Source organism: Bidens hawaiensis, unplaced genomic scaffold (assembly GCF_021521415.1).
Source record: "Bidens hawaiensis isolate Kalapana, Puna unplaced genomic scaffold, B.hawaiensis_p1.1 tig00004101_1, whole genome shotgun sequence".
Classification (NCBI taxonomy): Eukaryota; Viridiplantae; Streptophyta; class Magnoliopsida; order Asterales; family Asteraceae; genus Bidens; species Bidens hawaiensis.
This window is the reverse complement of record NW_027491241.1, coordinates 2,217,994-2,237,576: the sequence shown is the minus strand read 5'-3', so window position 1 is coordinate 2,237,576 and position 19,583 is coordinate 2,217,994. Positions and strand designations below refer to the sequence as shown.

The following is a 19,583-nucleotide window of genomic DNA, read 5'->3' as shown; positions in this document are numbered from 1 at the left end:
CTTCTTATATTTTATAAAAAAAAATTAATTACTTAAAAAATATTAACTAATTTTTTCATAACCAGTGGGTTCGAATATCTTTTACTGGGTTCGCTCGCCGAAAAAGAATGAGCCCGCTCGTTAATTCGATACTATAGGCTATATATAAAACCGAAAACAGACCGGGTTTGGCCGAACCCGGTAGTTATAGTGTGGCCTCGCCACTGCCGGTCCACTGGGTATGGATGAAATTTGGTAGGGCCCTTCCTTTTAATGGTAATATTAGCGTTCCAAATAAAATTAATTAATTTATATAACTTACCACCTCCTCCTCAAACAAACAAACAAACAAACAAACAAACGTTTCCTCTAAAAAAAATCAAATCCTCAACTTTCCACAACCATGAATTCAAACTCAAACCCAACCTCAAACCCGAGCTCGAACACAATGACGAGGACAAAGAGTAGATTTATTTTAGTTAATTTATGTTGTTTTATGTTTCTATTAGTTTTTATGTTTTCTATTTTAATTTTAATTTAAGTATTATTATATTATTATTTATGTTAGTTAAAAAAAAAACAAAAACAAAACCGGGCTTCGAACCACAACGAAGCAACATGGCATAGGGTTCAAAGCCCTCATTGCCCACATGGCAGTGAGGTGGCGGTGGCCGGTGACGTGACACCGTGGAGGAGCTTCGAAGCCCCATCCACACGCATAGCCTAATACAAAGTACTATTTCTGCATTACAAATTATCTTTTACAAACTATCATACCAGACTTCATAACAACAACAAAAAATACACACCAAAGTAACTTAAACTACCCCTCGTAAATTGTAAGCGAACATAGAAATAACTAGCAATTTGGTGCTTATCACACAATAACAAGGGACAATATGCTAGCGTGGACTTCCTTCTTCAAAAGTCATGTAGGTGGCTGAGTAAGATTCACATTCATTGGTACCAAACGAAACTAATGGGACATCTTCATAAAGATCATGTTGTTCAACCTCGAGGACTTGGCTTGTAGTCTTACCGGAAAACTTTTGTTGAACCCATGGATGAGTTGTGGCCTTCCTAAGGCCGTCTAACTCCACAGCCACCTCTTTCATTGTCGGCCTATCACCGCCTTGTAGATTAAGGCATCTCTTTACCAAATCACCTACTGCTTGTAACTGGTCAAGACTCCCTTCACGTAAGATTCGAGGCTCTAAAATTGTATATAATCTATTTTCGTTAACTGAGTTAACAAAATATGTTGCTAAATTCTTTTCTTTATTTGCTCTATCAACACCAATGGGCCTTTTCCCAGTTATGAGTTCCGCAAGGACCACCCCAAAGCTATACACGTCACTTTTCTCTGTTAGTTCGCTAGTATGATAATATTCTGGATCCAAATACCCGAGCGTGCCTTGGATAAGAGTAGTTACTTGCTCATGATCTAAGGGAACTAACCTTGATGCACCAAAATCAGAAATTTTTACAGTATACTTGGAATCTAATAATATGTTGCTAGACTTGACATCTCTATGTACTATTGGCATAATAGTTTCTGAATGAAGGTAAGCTAGTGCACTAGCAGCTTCGACAGCTATTCTCAGACGGTGCTCCCATGATAACCAACTCATTCCACCTTGTCTATAATGAATGTGGTGGAAAAGAGTGTTATTGGAGATGAATTCATAAACTAATATAGGGACTTCCTCTTCCAAGCAACAACCCAAAAGCTTTACCACGTTTCGATGGATGACTTGCGTAAGGATCAAAACTTCATTGATGAATTGCTCTGCTTGGGTCGCGTCCACAACTTTAGACTTCTTTACTGCAACTACACGCATATCAGACAAAACACCCTTGTATACTACACCATAGGCACCTCGACCGATGATATGCTCTTGAGAATACCCATTAGTAGCTTTTAGAAGATCTTCCGGGCTAAACAGAGTCATTGCCTCATGAGCTCCTTGCACATTGTTCTTTTGTTTAAGAAGCACACCACCATTTTGTTCAAAGTACTTTTCTCTAAGCATCATTAAATTTCTCTTTTTCATACCGAACACAAATGACGACTCCAGAGAGTATTGCTAAGAGTGCAAAAACCAATGCTATAGTTGATGTGAAAATGAAAAAAAAACATGGATTTAGATAACGGATAATTATTATAAAAAATAATTGATAAGTTTTGCGATGCAACCACGTGACCACGTGACGGTCCATGTGGTTGGTCAGCCTTTTTACTTCTTTTTTATTTTAAAGTGGTAAAGTGTTGATTTTTTTTATACCGGCCTATATCGTCAAATGATTCCGGCCGAATTCATGTCAGTTTGCGGTCGCAACACGCGGTTTTTTTGCCAGAACTGTTTTTTCTTGTCCGTCCATTCTGGACGAATCCGCGTCAGTTCGTGGTCACAACGCGCGCATACATTTTGTTTTCACCGCGATCTTTTTTATTTAATTATGTTAATTTGTTGTATTAAGAGTGTGGACGAATTAACTTATTGTTTTAGTTTCGTTGTTGTAACCCGATACTGACCGAACTCGTATCGGTTTGCCTTCCAACCGAATTCGCGTTAGTTAGCAAGCACAACATGTGAGTTCTTTATCATGTTTTTTAGTGTCGGTTCCAGAATCAACGAATTTGTATCAGTTCGCAACTGCAACGCGTGCGTTTTATTTTGTTCGCCGCATTATTTTATATTTTAAATATGTTGAATTGTTGTATTTAGGTGTGGAAGAATTTCTGGTTTGCCTTACTTTCGACACCATAACCATCTACCAACCAAACTTTCATTGGTTCGTAACTGCAATGCGTATTTTTGTTAATTTGTTGTATTTTGGACGTTAACAAAATTTTTTTGAGTGTTTCTACCGATCGAATTCATTCTCGACTCGCAATCACACCGCACAGTTTGATAAGTTGTACGAGTACGTTTGTCAATAGCATCAACAATCTATCTAGTCTAACTTCACTAATAAAAGAAAATAATGAAGTTGATGTGGTAATTTCACATTCATTCTTGTCTAATCTCTTTTCTCATTCATTCTATCTATCCATGGGTTATGGGCAAAACCATTTTGACAAATGGGTTATAATTTCCTTTCTAATATTTCATCTCATTCATCCTATCTATCCATGGGTCATGGGCCAAAATAATTTTGATAAATGGGTTATAATTTCCTTTATAATTCTCTAATTCCTCATCTTATTTGTCCTACATATCCATGAGTCATGGGTCAAAACAATTTTGACAAATAAATTATAATTTCCCATCTAATTTTCTAATCCCTAATCTAATTCGTTATAGTTATCTACGGGTAATGAGTCAAAACAATTTTGACAAATATTGTATATTGTTGTAATGAGTCATCTCATTCTAATTTGTAAATTTGAGATTATAAACTTCTTTATTATTTGTAGCATATATTTTTTTTTCTTCTTACCTTTAATTATGTTCATTTCTTTTCAAATAACGTACATTATTTATTTTTATTATATAGCAAATCCCGTGTAATACACGGGTTCAAAAGCTAGTTTATAATAGAAGAGCATAGTTTTTGAGAATAGTAAAGATTAAAAGATCTATGTTAAAGGATATATTAGTAGATATTCATGAAAGAATTACCTATAATTACATATAAGGCTGGAGAAATTCTTGGACCGACGATGTGTTGACAACCACTTGCGTTTCTTGCGTCACCAACAAATCCTCGCGGGCAAGTACAATTGTAGCTCCCTAGAGTATTAACACAATCTCCATAGCAGGTGTAGATATTGTTATCCTTGCACTCATTGATGTCTAACAGAAAAATGAAAATTAAACAGGTGAACTGAGGAAAACATACAATGAAATGAAAACAAATAAGGCAAAAGAAAATTTGTTACTTCATGTACAAAAGAAAATTTTCTACTATAATTACCTTGGAATTATTAAATTTCACATGTAATTATTTGATTGTATAGAAGGGTGTAGCTAAACTAACCACCTTCATATTGTTTATTGAATGTACCCCCCTCCCCCTTAACTTATAAAATCAACAATTTTTTCATCACATTACTTATATACATATTAGTCCCATAAATTTTTTTTTTCCTTAATAGTCTCCACTACAAGAATTTGACCCTATAGAGGCAACATTTGCAGTGACCACAAATGTCGTCGCTACATATTAACTTGTAGCAACGACATGCCGTTGGTATAAAGATATCGTAGTTTTTGACCAGTCCAACCCTATAGCGACGACATGTAGTCGCTACAAGTTAAATTATTTTCTTTTTGAATTTTTGAATTATAGAATAATAGATAATTGTAAAATACAACTTATTTTTTACTGGTCCAACTCTGTAGTGGCAACCTGTCGTTGCTACAAGTTAAATTATATTCTTTTTATTTATTTTTAAATTAAAAAATAATATATAATAAAAACGTAAAAGGATTTTGACCAGTCAAACCCTTTAGCGACAACTATGTCGTCGGTACAAGTCAAATTAATTAATTAATTAATTATTTAAATTATATGATAATAAATAATAAAAACTAAAAAGTTAAATTTTTGTTTTTATTTATTTAAATTACGGAATAACAAATAAAAGAAAAGTAAAAAGATTTTGACTAGTTAGACCCTATACCGACAATATGTCGTCGCTACAGATTAAATTATTATTTTTGATTATTTTAAATTGGTTACAGGTAGCGTGAATTGAGGCTAGGATTATAAATTATCAGCAAGCGGGAGTTATATATATTCCCCATATTTATTGTTTTTAGGCTAGCATACATGCATAGTAAAAACGTTGCTTTAAATCATATTTGAATTTAATGCGGGTTACGGTAATGTGATACGAACATAGCCTTAGGAATTGTATCTGAGTTATTTGATTGTGGGGATTTGCACCCCTTAATAATAGGGGTGTGGGATGGCATGGGTAACCATAGTCAGTTTAATGCAGATTCTTATGATACGTTTACGTGTGTGCCGGGTAAGGATCTTGGGCCCTCTGGATGCTTTTATGCGTGGGTTGTTTGTTAGCTGGTGGGGCTAATCTCATGTGGTATGAGAAGTGTACTAGGGGGAGTCTTGCTCATAAGTCTAGTATGTGTGTTATGTGATATCAGGCTAACCGACATTGGGCAAACACATGGCTTTATGGTTATATGTTAGCTTTTTGTCGTATGCATGATGTGATTGATGTGGCTCGTCATATTTGGGGAATGCATACCATGATCTTATAAACGGGGTCCGTTGGTGCGGAGTGGACATCATGTTAAGACGGCCGAGGCTTATAGCATATAAAGAGAGACAATGTTGCATGGTAGTAATGCTATGGGAAGGAGACAACTGCGAGGTGTTGTCGTGATGATTATTCCTTGGCCACGTTTGTGTGATGGTAACTAAGTGTGTATTAGGGTTCCTTTTAACGTGTGCTTATTTCTATATACGTAGTGACAGTGGAATTTCGATGTGTTAATGATGTGGAGTGTGTGAATGTGCGGATATGTATGTGTTGTTGAGGATTGCATGTGTTTCACCAAAGCCTCTAATTTGGCCTTGAGCTCCTCATTCTCCACACGCAAAGGCTCAGCAACGGCTTCAGCCTTGGCAGCCCTCTCGGTTGCGTTTCGCGCAGTCTCCCTGGCCAGCCGAAGCTGTTCATTCACAGCTTGGGCAGCCTTGGAGCGGGCCTCGAGTCGCGCCTGAACTTCAACCTCGAGGGCCTTGAAGGCCTTCTCCTTGTCGGCGGCAGCTGCCGCCAGCTGTTGGTTCTCCTCCCGAAGAGCACGCGCCTCAGATATGTCCTTGGCGCGAGCTGCTTTCAACTTGTCGTTTTCACGACAAAGCAGCTCGACGCGCGGCTGCATCCGGGCCTGGAGAACCCGAAGCTCATTAGTTAGCCTACCCTCCTGGTAGCTAACCATGGCTTCCCCCAACGCACCCGGAGGAGCAGCGTGGCGAGCCCAGTCCACGCACTCCACAGGTGTGCGAAGGGTTGTTCCTCGGCGTATGTTCCATCGTGGAACATACACTTCATTGGAATCCGACACTGCAAAAGAAACAAAGGCAGTAAGGAAAAGATGATAAAAAACATAAGAAACGAAAGGAACCCTACGCACCTGTAGGGTCAATGACAGGCCGATAGCCGCCAAACCCATCACCTGAACCTAAAGGAAATCCATCCAACAGGTCAGGCAGACGGGAAGGTGGCAATGATCGGCGGGAAGCCCTGCGCGTACCTGATGGTCCGGCCATCGGTGCCGGTGGCGCGGGCATGGTGGCAGCCGCCGAGGTCGCCGTTGTGGTCGCCGCCGCGGTCGCCGCCTCGTTGGCAGCAGCAGTAACCGCCGGCTCTGTGAAGGATGCTGTAAAAATCGCACTCACAGCCGGCGGTGACGTCATCTCAGCTGGAACAGTCTGCTCAGAGGGAGCAACTGAACCAGCGGAAGCAGACGCAGGCACCTGGGTCGACGCCTCAGGTAGGCTGACCAAGCCTACCGTCATTGGCGGAAGGGTACTCCTCTGCGCTTCACCCCGGAATGCGTCAACATCCACGCCTGCACAAAGAAGAAAGTGTTAAATTTATGAAGTGATAAATTTACAGACATTATAATTGTACTTACGGGTTTTCTTGACCCTGAACGTACGGACGGGCGGGGAGGAACCCGATGGAGCCGGCCTCTTGGTACCGGTCACCGTTGTCTTCGTTGGTTCTCCGGAGGTAACGGTCGTAGCCTCCGGAGCAGTGGTCTTCTCACCACCGGGCTTCCCCGCCACTTCTTCACTATCTGACTCCGAGTCAGATAGAACTACTGGATCAGCTGTGGAGGCCTTCTCCTTCCCCTTCACGCCGGCAGCAGCCTTCTTCTTCCGCACCAACGGAGGAGCATCTGAGGATTCCTCAGAAGAAGACGGGTCAGGAATTCCAGCAGCGGGTAAAGCATTGAGGGATTGAGGAAAGAATATCGCCTTACCTGGCCGCCGGTGGCTCAGGATATCGTGGCCCAGCGGATAGACCTCCACAAAACGATCCGCCGTTTGCTCCAGGATGGGCAACTCGCCCTCGTCCAGAGCACGAGTACCCATCCGCGCAGGACCGTCGGTTTCCCGCGGGTACAGAAGCGACTCCAAATCATTTCCCTCTGAGAATAAACAGTTAGAAGACAAACGCGTATCAAAAAGAAAGACAAGACATACCATAGGGAATAGAGTTCAAACCGTATTCGAGAAGGATGGGAACCTGAGACGCATCCTTCCACACCCGGCTCATCCCTAACATGACCATCCCGGACTCCGCAAACCGGTAAACCGGAGATTGGATCCGGGATATCTTCGAAAACCATTCCGCCTCCTGGTAGTTGGGGGCGTGAAGGCTCGGTATCGCTTGGCCATTTTTAAACTTCATGGCAAGGGGGATGGCGCGGGCAAAAATGTAGAAGAATTCCTGCTTCCACGCGCGAAGACTGCGCTCGGTGTCGCAAATCTTCAGACCCTTAATACGGGTCGTCAAGGTGTACCACCCCTGGATGCACCTCCAGGTATAGAAGGTCATCAGGCGGTCCACATGGGGCTCGATGCCCAAAATCCGGCACACCCACTCAAAATGGCGAATCTTGGCGATCGCCATGGGGTGCAGCTCGGTCAAATGAACACCGTGCCTCTCAAGGACACGGTAAACAAATTTAGTCAATGGAAATCTAAGATTCCCATAGACAAAAAATGCAGCATAAACCCCGATCTTGCCTCTGGGGGCATCGTACACGGTCTGGTGGGATTCAGGAAACTCAGGCTCGAGATGATCGAGCATGAACTTCCTAACAACATACCGGTACTGATCGCCGGGCAGAGCACACTGGCACTCGCCAGCAGTACCCTTGTCGTCAGCTATAGCTTCAGCATCACGAGAAGACATCTTGCAGAGGAAGAAAAGAACGATTTCGAGAGAATGCTCGATTGAATAAAGGAGTATTCGCCGGAAATCGCCTTAAAGATGAGGAGAAGAGTGAAAAGTGTGAATTTCAAATAACCCTCTCCCCCTTTATATAGTAATCGCAATTAATGCGGTGAATTTAATGCGGAGGAGAGAGAAATCGAATGTGCAATGAAACTATGACACGTGGCAAAAAGCAAGCTGGCAACAGCTGTTGAAAGGACGTATGCCAGTAATTTCGCGGCCACGCGCCCGAAAAATCGCGCCCACGCGCCTGAAAAAGCGACTGGAATGACCATGTTCTGTCACGTCACCATAACTTCCTGCACGTCCTGACACAGTCAGAAGAAACCGTCGCACGACGTTTCAGAGGTTTGGACTGTTATCTTTCACCAACTCTTCGAATTTCAAAATTCAAAATTCGAAAATATTAAAAAGTAAGCGGGAAAATACCCCTTACCCCTTGGCAAGCAAGTAACCGTAAGACGGATGCGGGTACAGTGTAAAGGCAAAACCCTTCACATACCTAGCACCCGCAGGGAATTGAAGCCAAATAAACCTTGGCAAACAAGTAACCGTAAGACGGCTGCGGGTACAGTGTTAAGGCAAAACCCTTCACATACCTAGCACCCGCAGGGAATTGAAGCCAAGAAAACCTTGGTGAACAAGTAACCGTAAGACGGATGCGGGTACAGTGTTAAGGCAAAACCCTTCACATACCTAGCACCCGCAGGGAATTGAAGCCAAGTACCTCGGCAACCAAGTAACTATAAGACGGGTGCGGGTACAGTGTAAAGGCAAAACCCTTCACATACCTAGCACCCGCAGGGAATTGACGCCAGGAATACCTTGGAAGTAAAGTAACCGTAAGACGAGCGCAGGTACAGTGTTAAGGCAAAACCCTTCACATACCTAGCGCTCCGCTGGGAATTGAAACCAAGAAGGATCTTCTGGGCAATGCTTGCGGAAACGGAAATAACATCCCCGCATAGCGGGAACGTCGAGAACTACGTTGTTTGAAGCTCCAGGATGGAATTGGTGGTCTTAACATAATTGATCACTATGTTCAAAACTACCAAAACCTCATGGAAAATACATACAACTGGGACTCAATGCTCCTGACTTGCGAGGAGGTTACAGACCTACCCGCATCATACCCAAAGACCAAGCAGGAAACTCGGGCATTTCTGCAAGTGACAAGGACTTCCGCGGAAAGAATCCCCATGGAAAACCTTACAAAACCCTTTTCAAAACCCTTTGCTCAAGTCCAAAAGTTCACCTCACTTTATTAAACACTCATGAGAAGAACATTGGACTGGGGGGACTTGAAGAGGTAGGTCCCAGCAGAGCCCAGTTGGACCCGCAAGACTCACCTTAAACAGGGACGTCTGCGCAGAGACCAACTGGATCCGCAGGACCAACCATGCTCAGAGACGTGACGTCCTTACGCGCAGTACGCAAGCTGGTCCCGCAGGAAATGCCTCCCAATGGTGAAGGACTCCGCCTGTCCCCGCAGCCTCGGATACAAGCCATTAGGGAGGGCCACCCGCGTAGCATGGCTACACGCACAAGGCACTTAGCTCTCGATCATTCAGTGTCACCTGAAGGAATGAGCCAAGCCGGGAGCAATCCCGCACTGAGGCGGGAGGGGGAATACTCCCGCCCAAATAAGCCAGTCCGTATACTGAAGGATCTTTTACTGTACCTGACGAGGTATGGGCGAAAGATCTGATCAGAGATACGACAGCTCACTGATACAGTATGGCGAGCAGCATGCTCCTGTACTGTATCACTATTAGCCGCTGCCTACTCACCAACTACTGCCATACCACGTGCGTAGCCGTCAGTTGGTGGAACAGGAATAGTATACAGCAGGCCTGGTCACTATCAGCCGCTACCTACCCACCAACTACCAGCAGGGCACGTGCGTAGGCTACTGTTGGTGGAACAGGCACACTGTTGCAGCCGGCCATACCTCTTTGGAAACCTACATTCGGCTATAAATACCACAAATGGTATGACCATCTCATCTTATCATATCTTACTACATTATCATCATATTATACCTGATATCTGCTCTAGCAATCTCTTAATATACTTTTATATTTAAAGAGCAATCTAGTCTGATTCTCACGCCGGAGGGTGGTCACAAGGAGGAACCCCCCCTTCTCAGTGACGAGCTCACGGTGTCTGTTTTGCAGGTTATCAGAAGAACCATCTTCCAAGGGTCTAACCCCTCGTGGGAAACATCTCTCCAACCCCCCAGGTTACCAGTAATCTGTCCGGGGTCCGGTTAGTGTTTCTTCAGGTGATCTATGTATATGTGTGTGTATAGTGTTTGTATACATGTGAATGTATAGACTGTATGTGTGAATTTGGTGATAAGTCAAAATCCTTCTTTCCCCTAATCTTCATCCTTCACCTCTCACCAAGCCCCCTCTGGAACTCTCCATCTTTCACCAAAACCGTCGCCGGCCCTGTTCTTCTTCTCTCACAAGTCACAACCACTACGCCGCCGTTATCCACCTCGATTGCTTTAAAACCGTTAATCAGATCTTCTAAGCAGGTAATTTGACTTTTTTTGTTTAATTTTATCGTTTAGAGTTTAGGGTTTCTAGTGCTCTAAATGTCATTTCAACTGTGCCATTCTTCATTATTGGTGTCATAGAGCTCATACCTTGCTATTATAAAAATTTGGTGTAATATGCATATTTTGGGACATAGGGATTAAGTAATTGCAGGTTTGAGTTATAACAGATGGTGTATCCGCTTAATGATTGTGTTTTGTCTCTTCAGTTTTTACATAAACTTTTAAATGTTAATGAGCATATATGTTTAATGTAAACATATATGTTAATGATGAATAACATGCCTGTTAATGTAAACATATACATTATATTATATATTATATATACAGATAAAAATGGATATGTCGGTGCCACAAAATGTTTTCCCCTGATCTGTTTTGTTGTTCTTTATATAAGATTTTTTTGTTGGGTTTAGAAACAAAATGTGTTGGCGTTCACGTGGTATTTGGTGTTCCGCTTAAGTATATATATGCTTTCACTTGCGAGAGTTCGAAAATGGTTTTGATGGGTACTAAAAGTGTCGGTTTTATAAGAAATTTGAATTCGACATTCTTCAAACATTTGTCTACGCCCTATAATAGGTTTCAAGTCAAATGAGTTCAGTTAAGATGACCAAACAAGTTTGTAAAACTGATTTATGCATGCTGTCTGCACCCAGGCCAGCCTACTTGCGGGTGTCTTTTCGGGGCCTTAATCAATTTATTTTTGTATGAATTTCGGTCAGATATTACTTAATATCATAATTGAGTTTATGTAATTTTTATAGATTTTTCTGAATTCGTTTGTGGTGGTTTTGTGAATTGTTTATTAGAAAAATAAGGATTTTCAGCACCCAAGTCAGCCCACTTGCGAGTGCCGTTTCGAGATCTTAATCATTTTATTTCGACACGATTTTTAGTAAGAAGTTAGTTAACATCATAAGTTATTTTATGGAATTTTTGTAGAATTTTCTGAAATGGTTTGATATGAGTTTATGCATATTCCGTTAATAAAATTGTGATTTTCAGCAAAGTGTATTAATGCATAACCAATCAAAGTATATACGTGACTAACCAAATGATAACGGGTCATGCGGGTGGATATATAATCTTTTACTTTTATAGAGTATGTTATGTTTCATAAAGAAATTATACATGCGTATAGATGTAGGGAATAAAAAGTGACGACAAAGTATATATTGATTTTGAACCGTTTAATGGTTTTTTTTTGTCTTGGGTCTGATCACAAGATCGGTGTCCCAAGTAATTACGTTTCGCTTCCCGCCTGTAGAGAACTTGAGGTTTAGAAATAGAGCACGAATTAAACCGAGTTTGAGATATACAAAACAGCATGAATCAAACCGACTTCAAGCTTGAGTTACAGTTGCAAGCTAGTAGTTCTAATTTTTGATAGCTTACATATGCATTCTTTTGGTGGTTACAGTTGCATGGGCACGGGAATTGTATTGAAAGCTTTGAAATGTCACATCGCAAGGAAACCACGGGATGGTTAAATGATGAGGCATGATCGGACTTTGTAAGTAAATAACTTTCATCAAACATAATTTTGTATGCTCCTATTTATGTGGGTGAAATTGATCCGATCTCACTTAAAACACTAAAAGTTGGAAATTTAAATCTTTTAAAGTGAGTTCGGACTATTTTGACTAATTTAAACTAAAAATTGGATACATTGTGTTGGGTTCGGGTCATCTAACTAATTTAAAGTAAAAGATTGATATATTAAGTATATTAAAGTTGGTTCGGGTCATTTGACTCATTCAAATGACCCTAACGCAGTTTAATAGATTTAAAAGATCAACCTTTTAGATTAGATTCCGGTTCCACATTACACAACTCAAAATATGCAACTTTTAAATTGGTTAAAATGACGCAAACTCACCTTAATAGACTAAAAGTTAGTATTCATTTATAGTATTGTTGCTTTTAGAGTCGATTTCTTGAAATTTGGGAATTGTTATCGTTGATTATTTATAGTTTTATCATATTGGTTATCGATTTTACAACAGCTATGCTGCTAAAATTTAGTAAATATTAACATACGTTAATTGTGTTTTTTAATGTAGGAAAAGATCCAAAATGAGGCACAGAAAATGCAAGGCGAGTCCGATGACTCATCACCAATTAATTATATTGAGGTCATGAAGCGTGCCATAGGATAATGCAACAAGACATGGAGCGACAGTTTAAACGAATGGAGCAACAACTTGAACAAATTGGTTTGTAGTTCGACTAATTCGGGATAGTTTGGTTTGTAATGCACTATTAACTTGTGATATTTTGGTTGTAACGCACTATTAACGATGTGATATTTTGGATTCTAGTTTGGTTTGAAATGTTTCAGCATGTTTTTGTTTGATTATTGGAGTTTTAAGGTTTAAATAGCTGGAAATAAATTTTTAGAAAAAATAAAACATAAAAAAAGGTGGACTTATAGCGACGACTTATTGTTTCCACAAGCTTTTATCTATAACGACGATATGTTGTCTCTACATACTTTATCTATAGCAACAACATGTCGTCTCAATAAGCTTGTAGCTATGGAGACAACATGTTTTCTCTACAAGCTTTTACTTATAGCGATGACAAGTCGTTACTATAACATAAATAATTTAATATATGTAAATATTTTTAAAATTTAGTAAATATTAATAAAATAAAATAAATGTTTCTGATTTATTTTTAATAAATTTTTGTAAGAACTTGTAGAGATGACAAGTTGTCGCTAGATAGTAACATATAGCGACGACACTTCTTGCGACGACTTTAGGCACATATTGCAACGAGCTATAGAGACAAAAGTTGTAGCAACGACATGTCGTTTCTGTAGGCTAAAAAGGCCTATAGAGATAACATGTTGTCGCTGTAGACCTTAAAATAGTGGTCGCTATAAGCCAAAAACCTTGTAGTAATTTATGATTATTAATATCGTAAATACTATTAATATATTTTTTTTTAATTTTTAATAGCATTAATATTAATTATATAGAATTAAGTTCATACGAGAAAGGTAAGAAGATAACTCAACCACTAGATCATTCTAGTCAATGACCAAAATTAATAATGATACATCTTTAATTAAATAGAACATTTAATGTATAATTAATCAGCTAAGGTTTAATTTGGAATATATATTTTTTCTTATTTTTTATCTTTCTTCTTAATTAAACTAGGTTATTAACCCGTGTATTACACGGGTGAAAATTAGTAAAATTGTCAAGTAAACATATATGTTTATTTATTTAAAGACATATATAAATCTGTATTAATATGAATAGATAAATTGATATATATATATATATATAGGGAGACGATCAAGAGAAAACTCATCTTTAGAGAGAAAACTTAAAAACTCCTAAAAAATTATTTTTAATTAAAAATAAAAAAATATTTTCAAAATTCTGTTTTAGCCATTATTCTTATATTTTCTTATATTTCACTCGAAAAAAATAAAAAAAAACAAAAAAAAAAGCGCTGTGATGCACATACGTATTACTATGCGATACCGTTGTATTACACATGTGTATTACTATGTATTTTTGAGTTTAATAGTGTTTTATTGCTTATATTCAATATTTGTGTATTGTATATGTGTAGTAGTGTTGTATTATATGAAAAAAAAATAATAATAAAATAAAAGTCGATGTGGTGCACATGTGCGTTAATGTTGTATTACACATACGTACTAATGTGTATTCGATGTGTGTATTAGTCTTATATTGCATATATACAATAGTGTGTATCAATTATGTGCAATAGTGTTGTATTCTATGCAATACAAACACTTTTGCATATATGCTATGCAATGCAATGCATACTATTACACATGCGCACTATACCGACGAGGTTACCGACAAGTTTTTTTTTGAACCAATAACAACATATAAGAATAATGGAAAAAAAAGGAACTTAAAATGTTTTTTTTTAAAAAGTTAAAAATAGTTTTTTAGGAGTTTTTAAGTTTTCTCTTTAAAAAGAGTTTTCACTAGATCCCATCCATATATATATATAAAAGTAAAATCAGTTGCCAAGTAATCATAATTTTAAAGAAATGATTAATTTATATTATTAATATAACTATTAGTAAAATCAGACTTTATTACACTATAAATAATGTATTTCATAAATAGTTAATAAAAAAGAAAATTGGTTCAGAATTTAAAAATAATACTAATACAATATAAAAGAAACAAGTCGTCATCTTCATTCAAACCCCATAACTGATCCCAAACTGAATGACCAAAATTTGATTTTTTTCGTGCCATACGATTGGAAAAAAATAAACATAGGGTTTTGATTCGTAATAAAAAGACAAGTAAATGGATGATTTAAATACATTGACTGATACATGATTCGAATAACGAGTACCGGTGGGTGGGGGGAGCTAAATACAAAATAGAAAACGGTTAGGTGAAGGGAAGCATTTGTCAATTGGGGTATGTGCTCGAAAAAGAAGATAAGTCGGTATTTAAAAGGGTATAAGAAAACATGTGTTTTAAGGATAATAATGACAATTATTAATCAATTTCATAAGATAGTCAAAACCTTTTATGGTGAACCGGCAATTTAGTTCATTCCAATTTAAATTTAAATGAATGCAATAATTATTATAATTATTCATACAATTCAACTTTCTTTAATTATCTATAAATCGTAACCGTCTTATGTTTTAACTTTACTTGAATTTTCATTTAGTGATATAAATCACTTACTCTATAACAATCATCCAATATTATGAATAATTTTCAGAATACAAAAATTATTGAATTTAACATAATTAAATTGTTAAATTTGAAAAACACATTTTCTAATTATTAGTTTGTTTAACCATTTATTAAGATTTGAAAAGAATAATGATTTAAACCGTTATTAACAATCAATATATTATATTATTACGTCATAAGCACAAGTTTAAATAGCCTCTCATAAAAAAATATTAAGTTTACAAAATTTGAAAAACGGTTTCACTATCTAAACGCTCGTATAAAAAACATTAAATTTTAGAGTATTCCAAAAATCGAAACGGGTCAGGTTTCGGGTTCAAAAATAGACGAATGTCACACTTTATAAAATCATACAATAAGAACATGAATTATCAATTATCTCATATAACTAACAAACGGGTCATGAAATATTCGGATTAAATGGGTCATGGGTTACAAGATATAGTAAAGGGGTGCATTCAATATGAGGTTTTTTTTTAATTTAATATAGAATTATTTTAATAGAAAGAAATTTTAAGGTTGCAAGTTATTTATGAAAAATAGTCAAGTTAACCAATAGGAAAAGACCATGTGTCTAAAAAGGGTCTTGCTTTAATATAATATATAGATATAGATATAGATTTATGAACTTGATTCTGAGTCGTTGCGTAAGAAATTTGATTAGGTGTTAAAAATAATTTAATTTAATTACTTGTAATTTAGATTGTTCATAAAAATTATTAAAAATAATAAATAATGTTTTAAAGATACACATTGACTATAATAATGCATTTTAAGATAGTTAATGCATTGACTATGAGTTAAAGATAGTTAATGTATTGACTATGATTTAAAAATATGTCTAATGGCCATATGATATAGTTGGCATCCAATATGATTTTAGAATTATTTAAATGTGAATAAAATTTAGGAAGAGTTGATATTTTATTTTCTTTTTGAATTGTTTAATTGTAAAAAAAAAAAATCAAAGAAGTGCTTGTTATATATGGAAGCAATATGGTTGGGCCAATAAGAAGATACCATGTGTCCAAAAACTCTATTGCTTTAATAGTATAGTTAGATTAGATAGGTTAACATGACTTTAAATGTTATGCTTTTTTTATTATTGTTATAAATTTATGTGATAAAAACAAACTAGTGTCACATGGCTATTTAAAAAAATTAAAAATTCATTCTATCAAATAACTCTATCCTACACAAATATAACTTTTTCATACATTACAATTGTGTTATTAAATAAGCTACACTTATATTTTTATATACAAATAACCTACACTTGTGTGTTTATATATAATATTTTTTATTTTGTTACAAATATAAAATATTTTTCCTAAACATATAAATATAACCTACATAAAAACAAATACTCTACATATGTGTTTATGTGAAATAAATATGCATCATACATAAAAAACATATGCATATGTTGGTTATATATATACTTTTATGTAAGTTATATTTTTGTATAGGTTATATAATTGTTGCTTAAAACTAAAAATAACAAGTGTAGGGTATTTTATTTAATGTAGTTTATTTTTTATCTATGTAGGAAAAATGTTTTTTATATGAAAAGAAAAACACCATTGCGGGTTATCGGTTGATTATACAAAAATACAAATGTATGCTATTTAATAACACGTATAATGTAAGTAGAAATTATATTTGTCTATAATGAAATAATGAAAGCGAATAATTCAAATTATATTTTTCTATAATGAAATAATGAAAGCAAATAATTCTTTAATCTTTTTTTATTTGTTATGGTTTGATTAATTATGTTAATTACAGAGAGAATTATTATGGTTTAATTAATTTTATTAATTGGAAAAAGAGAATATATTTAATGTTACTTTTATATTCTTTTCATCTATTTTTAAAAGTTTAAGATTAAAACTAAATGAGTGGTCTATATTGATTTCTCTCAAATTTTACACTAAGATGACTTCTCGCATGAACAATCTCATACTTGTTCAAAAATAATCGTCGACGTTGATAAAATATATTATAGTACGTTTAACCTAACCTTGTATAAAAATAATATAAGTGATCGGTGTTTACTAATAAATCCACATATAATTTATGTTTACAAAAAAATGTATATGCACGTAAGTGTTTTTAACGCCTATCAAGTGATTGTCGGCTGTCCATTAAGTTACAGTAACTATAACTAGTTTTAGTTTTGAGCATGCTTGTAGAACTCATTAAACACTAGTCGAGCGGTGAAGTAGGGCTACTGATTAATCAAGATTAATAGGGATAACCAGATTGAACTTTTTTTATGGAATTTAAAAAAATTACATATAAAAGTTCACATAAATACTTCAAAGGTCACATAGATCAAACATAAACGATTAAACGTAAATATAACAAATTAATATGAAAACCAATAATGGGTTAAAACCAAGGTCCGAGTGCCTTTCAATTTTTTTAAATAAAAAATCATCCGTTTTAAACTAATTAAAAAAGTGTCCGATTTGGCCTGATTGGGACTGAGCGCCGATTAGCTAAAAATTTATCGGGCCAAGAGCGCCTAGCGATTAATCCCCGTCTAGACCTGATTTTTATAATACATGATTTGAATATTGGTTTTTACAAATATATAAATCTAACTATATATAGTGTTCACATCAAGACAGAAGACAAATTGGTAGCAAGCTCTGCTGCAAAGATCTTTTTGAATTGCAAAACACATAAATTGTAATTTTGTTAAGTTACATAACCAACCATATATTGTAGGATGCCCTCACTTTCATTGTTCATCTGCATATAATTTGCAATATGGACCCATATATACACACACGGTCTTATATTTAATCTAGGGGTTTCGAGTTCGTTTTCAGATTTTAGGATTTTGAGGTTTCATAGTTTTAATTCTAGACCTGAACTCAATCTACATGGTTTTTGGGTTCGTGTTATCCGGGTTTGGTTAATTGGGTTTTGAGTATCTATGAAAAAAAAAACCTATATATATTAATAGCTATGATATCATAATCGATTAGACCATACTCAATTAAACAGTTAACTCAAATGTAATACACAATGATAACCTACTAATCAAGTAAACAATCTGAAAAAATCATTTAAGCCAACCTCAATTAAACATTTAAGCCCAACAAAATATACCATAATCGAACTCAAACTTGATTGAACCTACTAATCGATGATATAAAATATACCATAATTGAACTTGTTATTAAATCAGCCTAAAAATCATAATCGATAAACAGAATATAGCATAATCAATCTAAATGGAACCTATTAATATAATGAGGTTTTAAAGCAAAAAGTATATATTTATCACGTTAATTTATTTCGAATTCGAATTCAAGTTAGCTATTTATCGCGTTTGGCCGTTCAGGTTGGGTTAGTATGGGTTTTTAGGGTATGGGTTTTTAGTGGTCGGGTTTTGGGTCTTGGTTAAAAGTGACAGCTCTAATCTAATCTCATAATATGGGCGGATGACCATTTGCAAAATGAATTTCAAAGCTTGACCGTCTATGGTCAGAACAGCCGTCGGGATATGGCCAAATGAACGTTCTAACCAATTGTTTCAAAGTCGTGCCGATGTTGTTCAAATGCCTCACCAATAATTTTCCAAGTTTGCATTTTTTAATCAAAACAACCGTTTTGAGTGTTTTGTGAATGGCTGTATAACAGTGTGAAACTATACAGAGATGGTGTAGCTATAACATAAGCATTTGCAATAACTTATAAGTCATACGTACCTTGGCAGCCAGGTTTCAGGTAGGGATTTCCTTCGTATCCTTGGTTGCAGATGCAACGGTACCCACCACTTATCCCTGTAGAGTTAACACACAAGCTATTTTCTTGGCAGGCATATGCGCGGGTCTTCTTAGCATCTGGGCAACTTAGGTTACCAATAGCCCAATCCAGCACTAGTGACACACTATCTTCAATCCTTTCAGCGAATGATGTATCGTTTAAATCTGATGAACCATTGAACTTGAATTCCCTTGCGTCGCCAACAAAGGCATACACACAAGGATTAAAAGTACTACTCTCTCTGATCTCGTTTGAATTCCCTAAGGCCTTAGTATAAGTATAAAAGTAATTTATGTCATTGGGTATGGGTGATTGACAACAACCATTGCCTGAACATTGGTCACGCACAACGTCCTCCAGGTTTGAGCAAAATGCCATACAACCTGTTGATATATTTCGAGATGGTGTGCTCGAAGTCAGCCAAGCAAAATCACCACATCCAACAACTGTAAACTTATTACGTTCGGAGAAGGTTAAGGACGAATTTGTAAAGTTAGCAGTGATCCGGGTTGACATTGAAAGGGTGCGGATGCCATTTGGATTGTAGCACTGTTTCGCCACCACATTGGATAGCCGGACTGTGGAG

At 36.6% G+C, this 19,583-nt stretch overlaps 1 protein-coding gene across 1 annotated transcript; it reads right to left on the bottom strand.

Moving 5' to 3' along the window:
* Window positions 1-794: 794 nt before the first annotated feature.
* On the bottom strand, window positions 795-19,513 carry LOC143625324 (putative wall-associated receptor kinase-like 16). The gene is made up of 4 exons (XM_077095690.1): window positions 18,940-19,513; window positions 3,606-3,779; window positions 3,500-3,510; window positions 795-2,066 (listed from the first exon to the last, which is right to left on the bottom strand). Exons 1-4 carry the CDS (start codon window positions 19,511-19,513, stop codon window positions 882-884), a joined length of 1,944 nt encoding a protein of 647 aa, XP_076951805.1. The 3' UTR covers window positions 795-881.
* Between the last annotated feature and the right edge of the window lie 70 nt (window positions 19,514-19,583).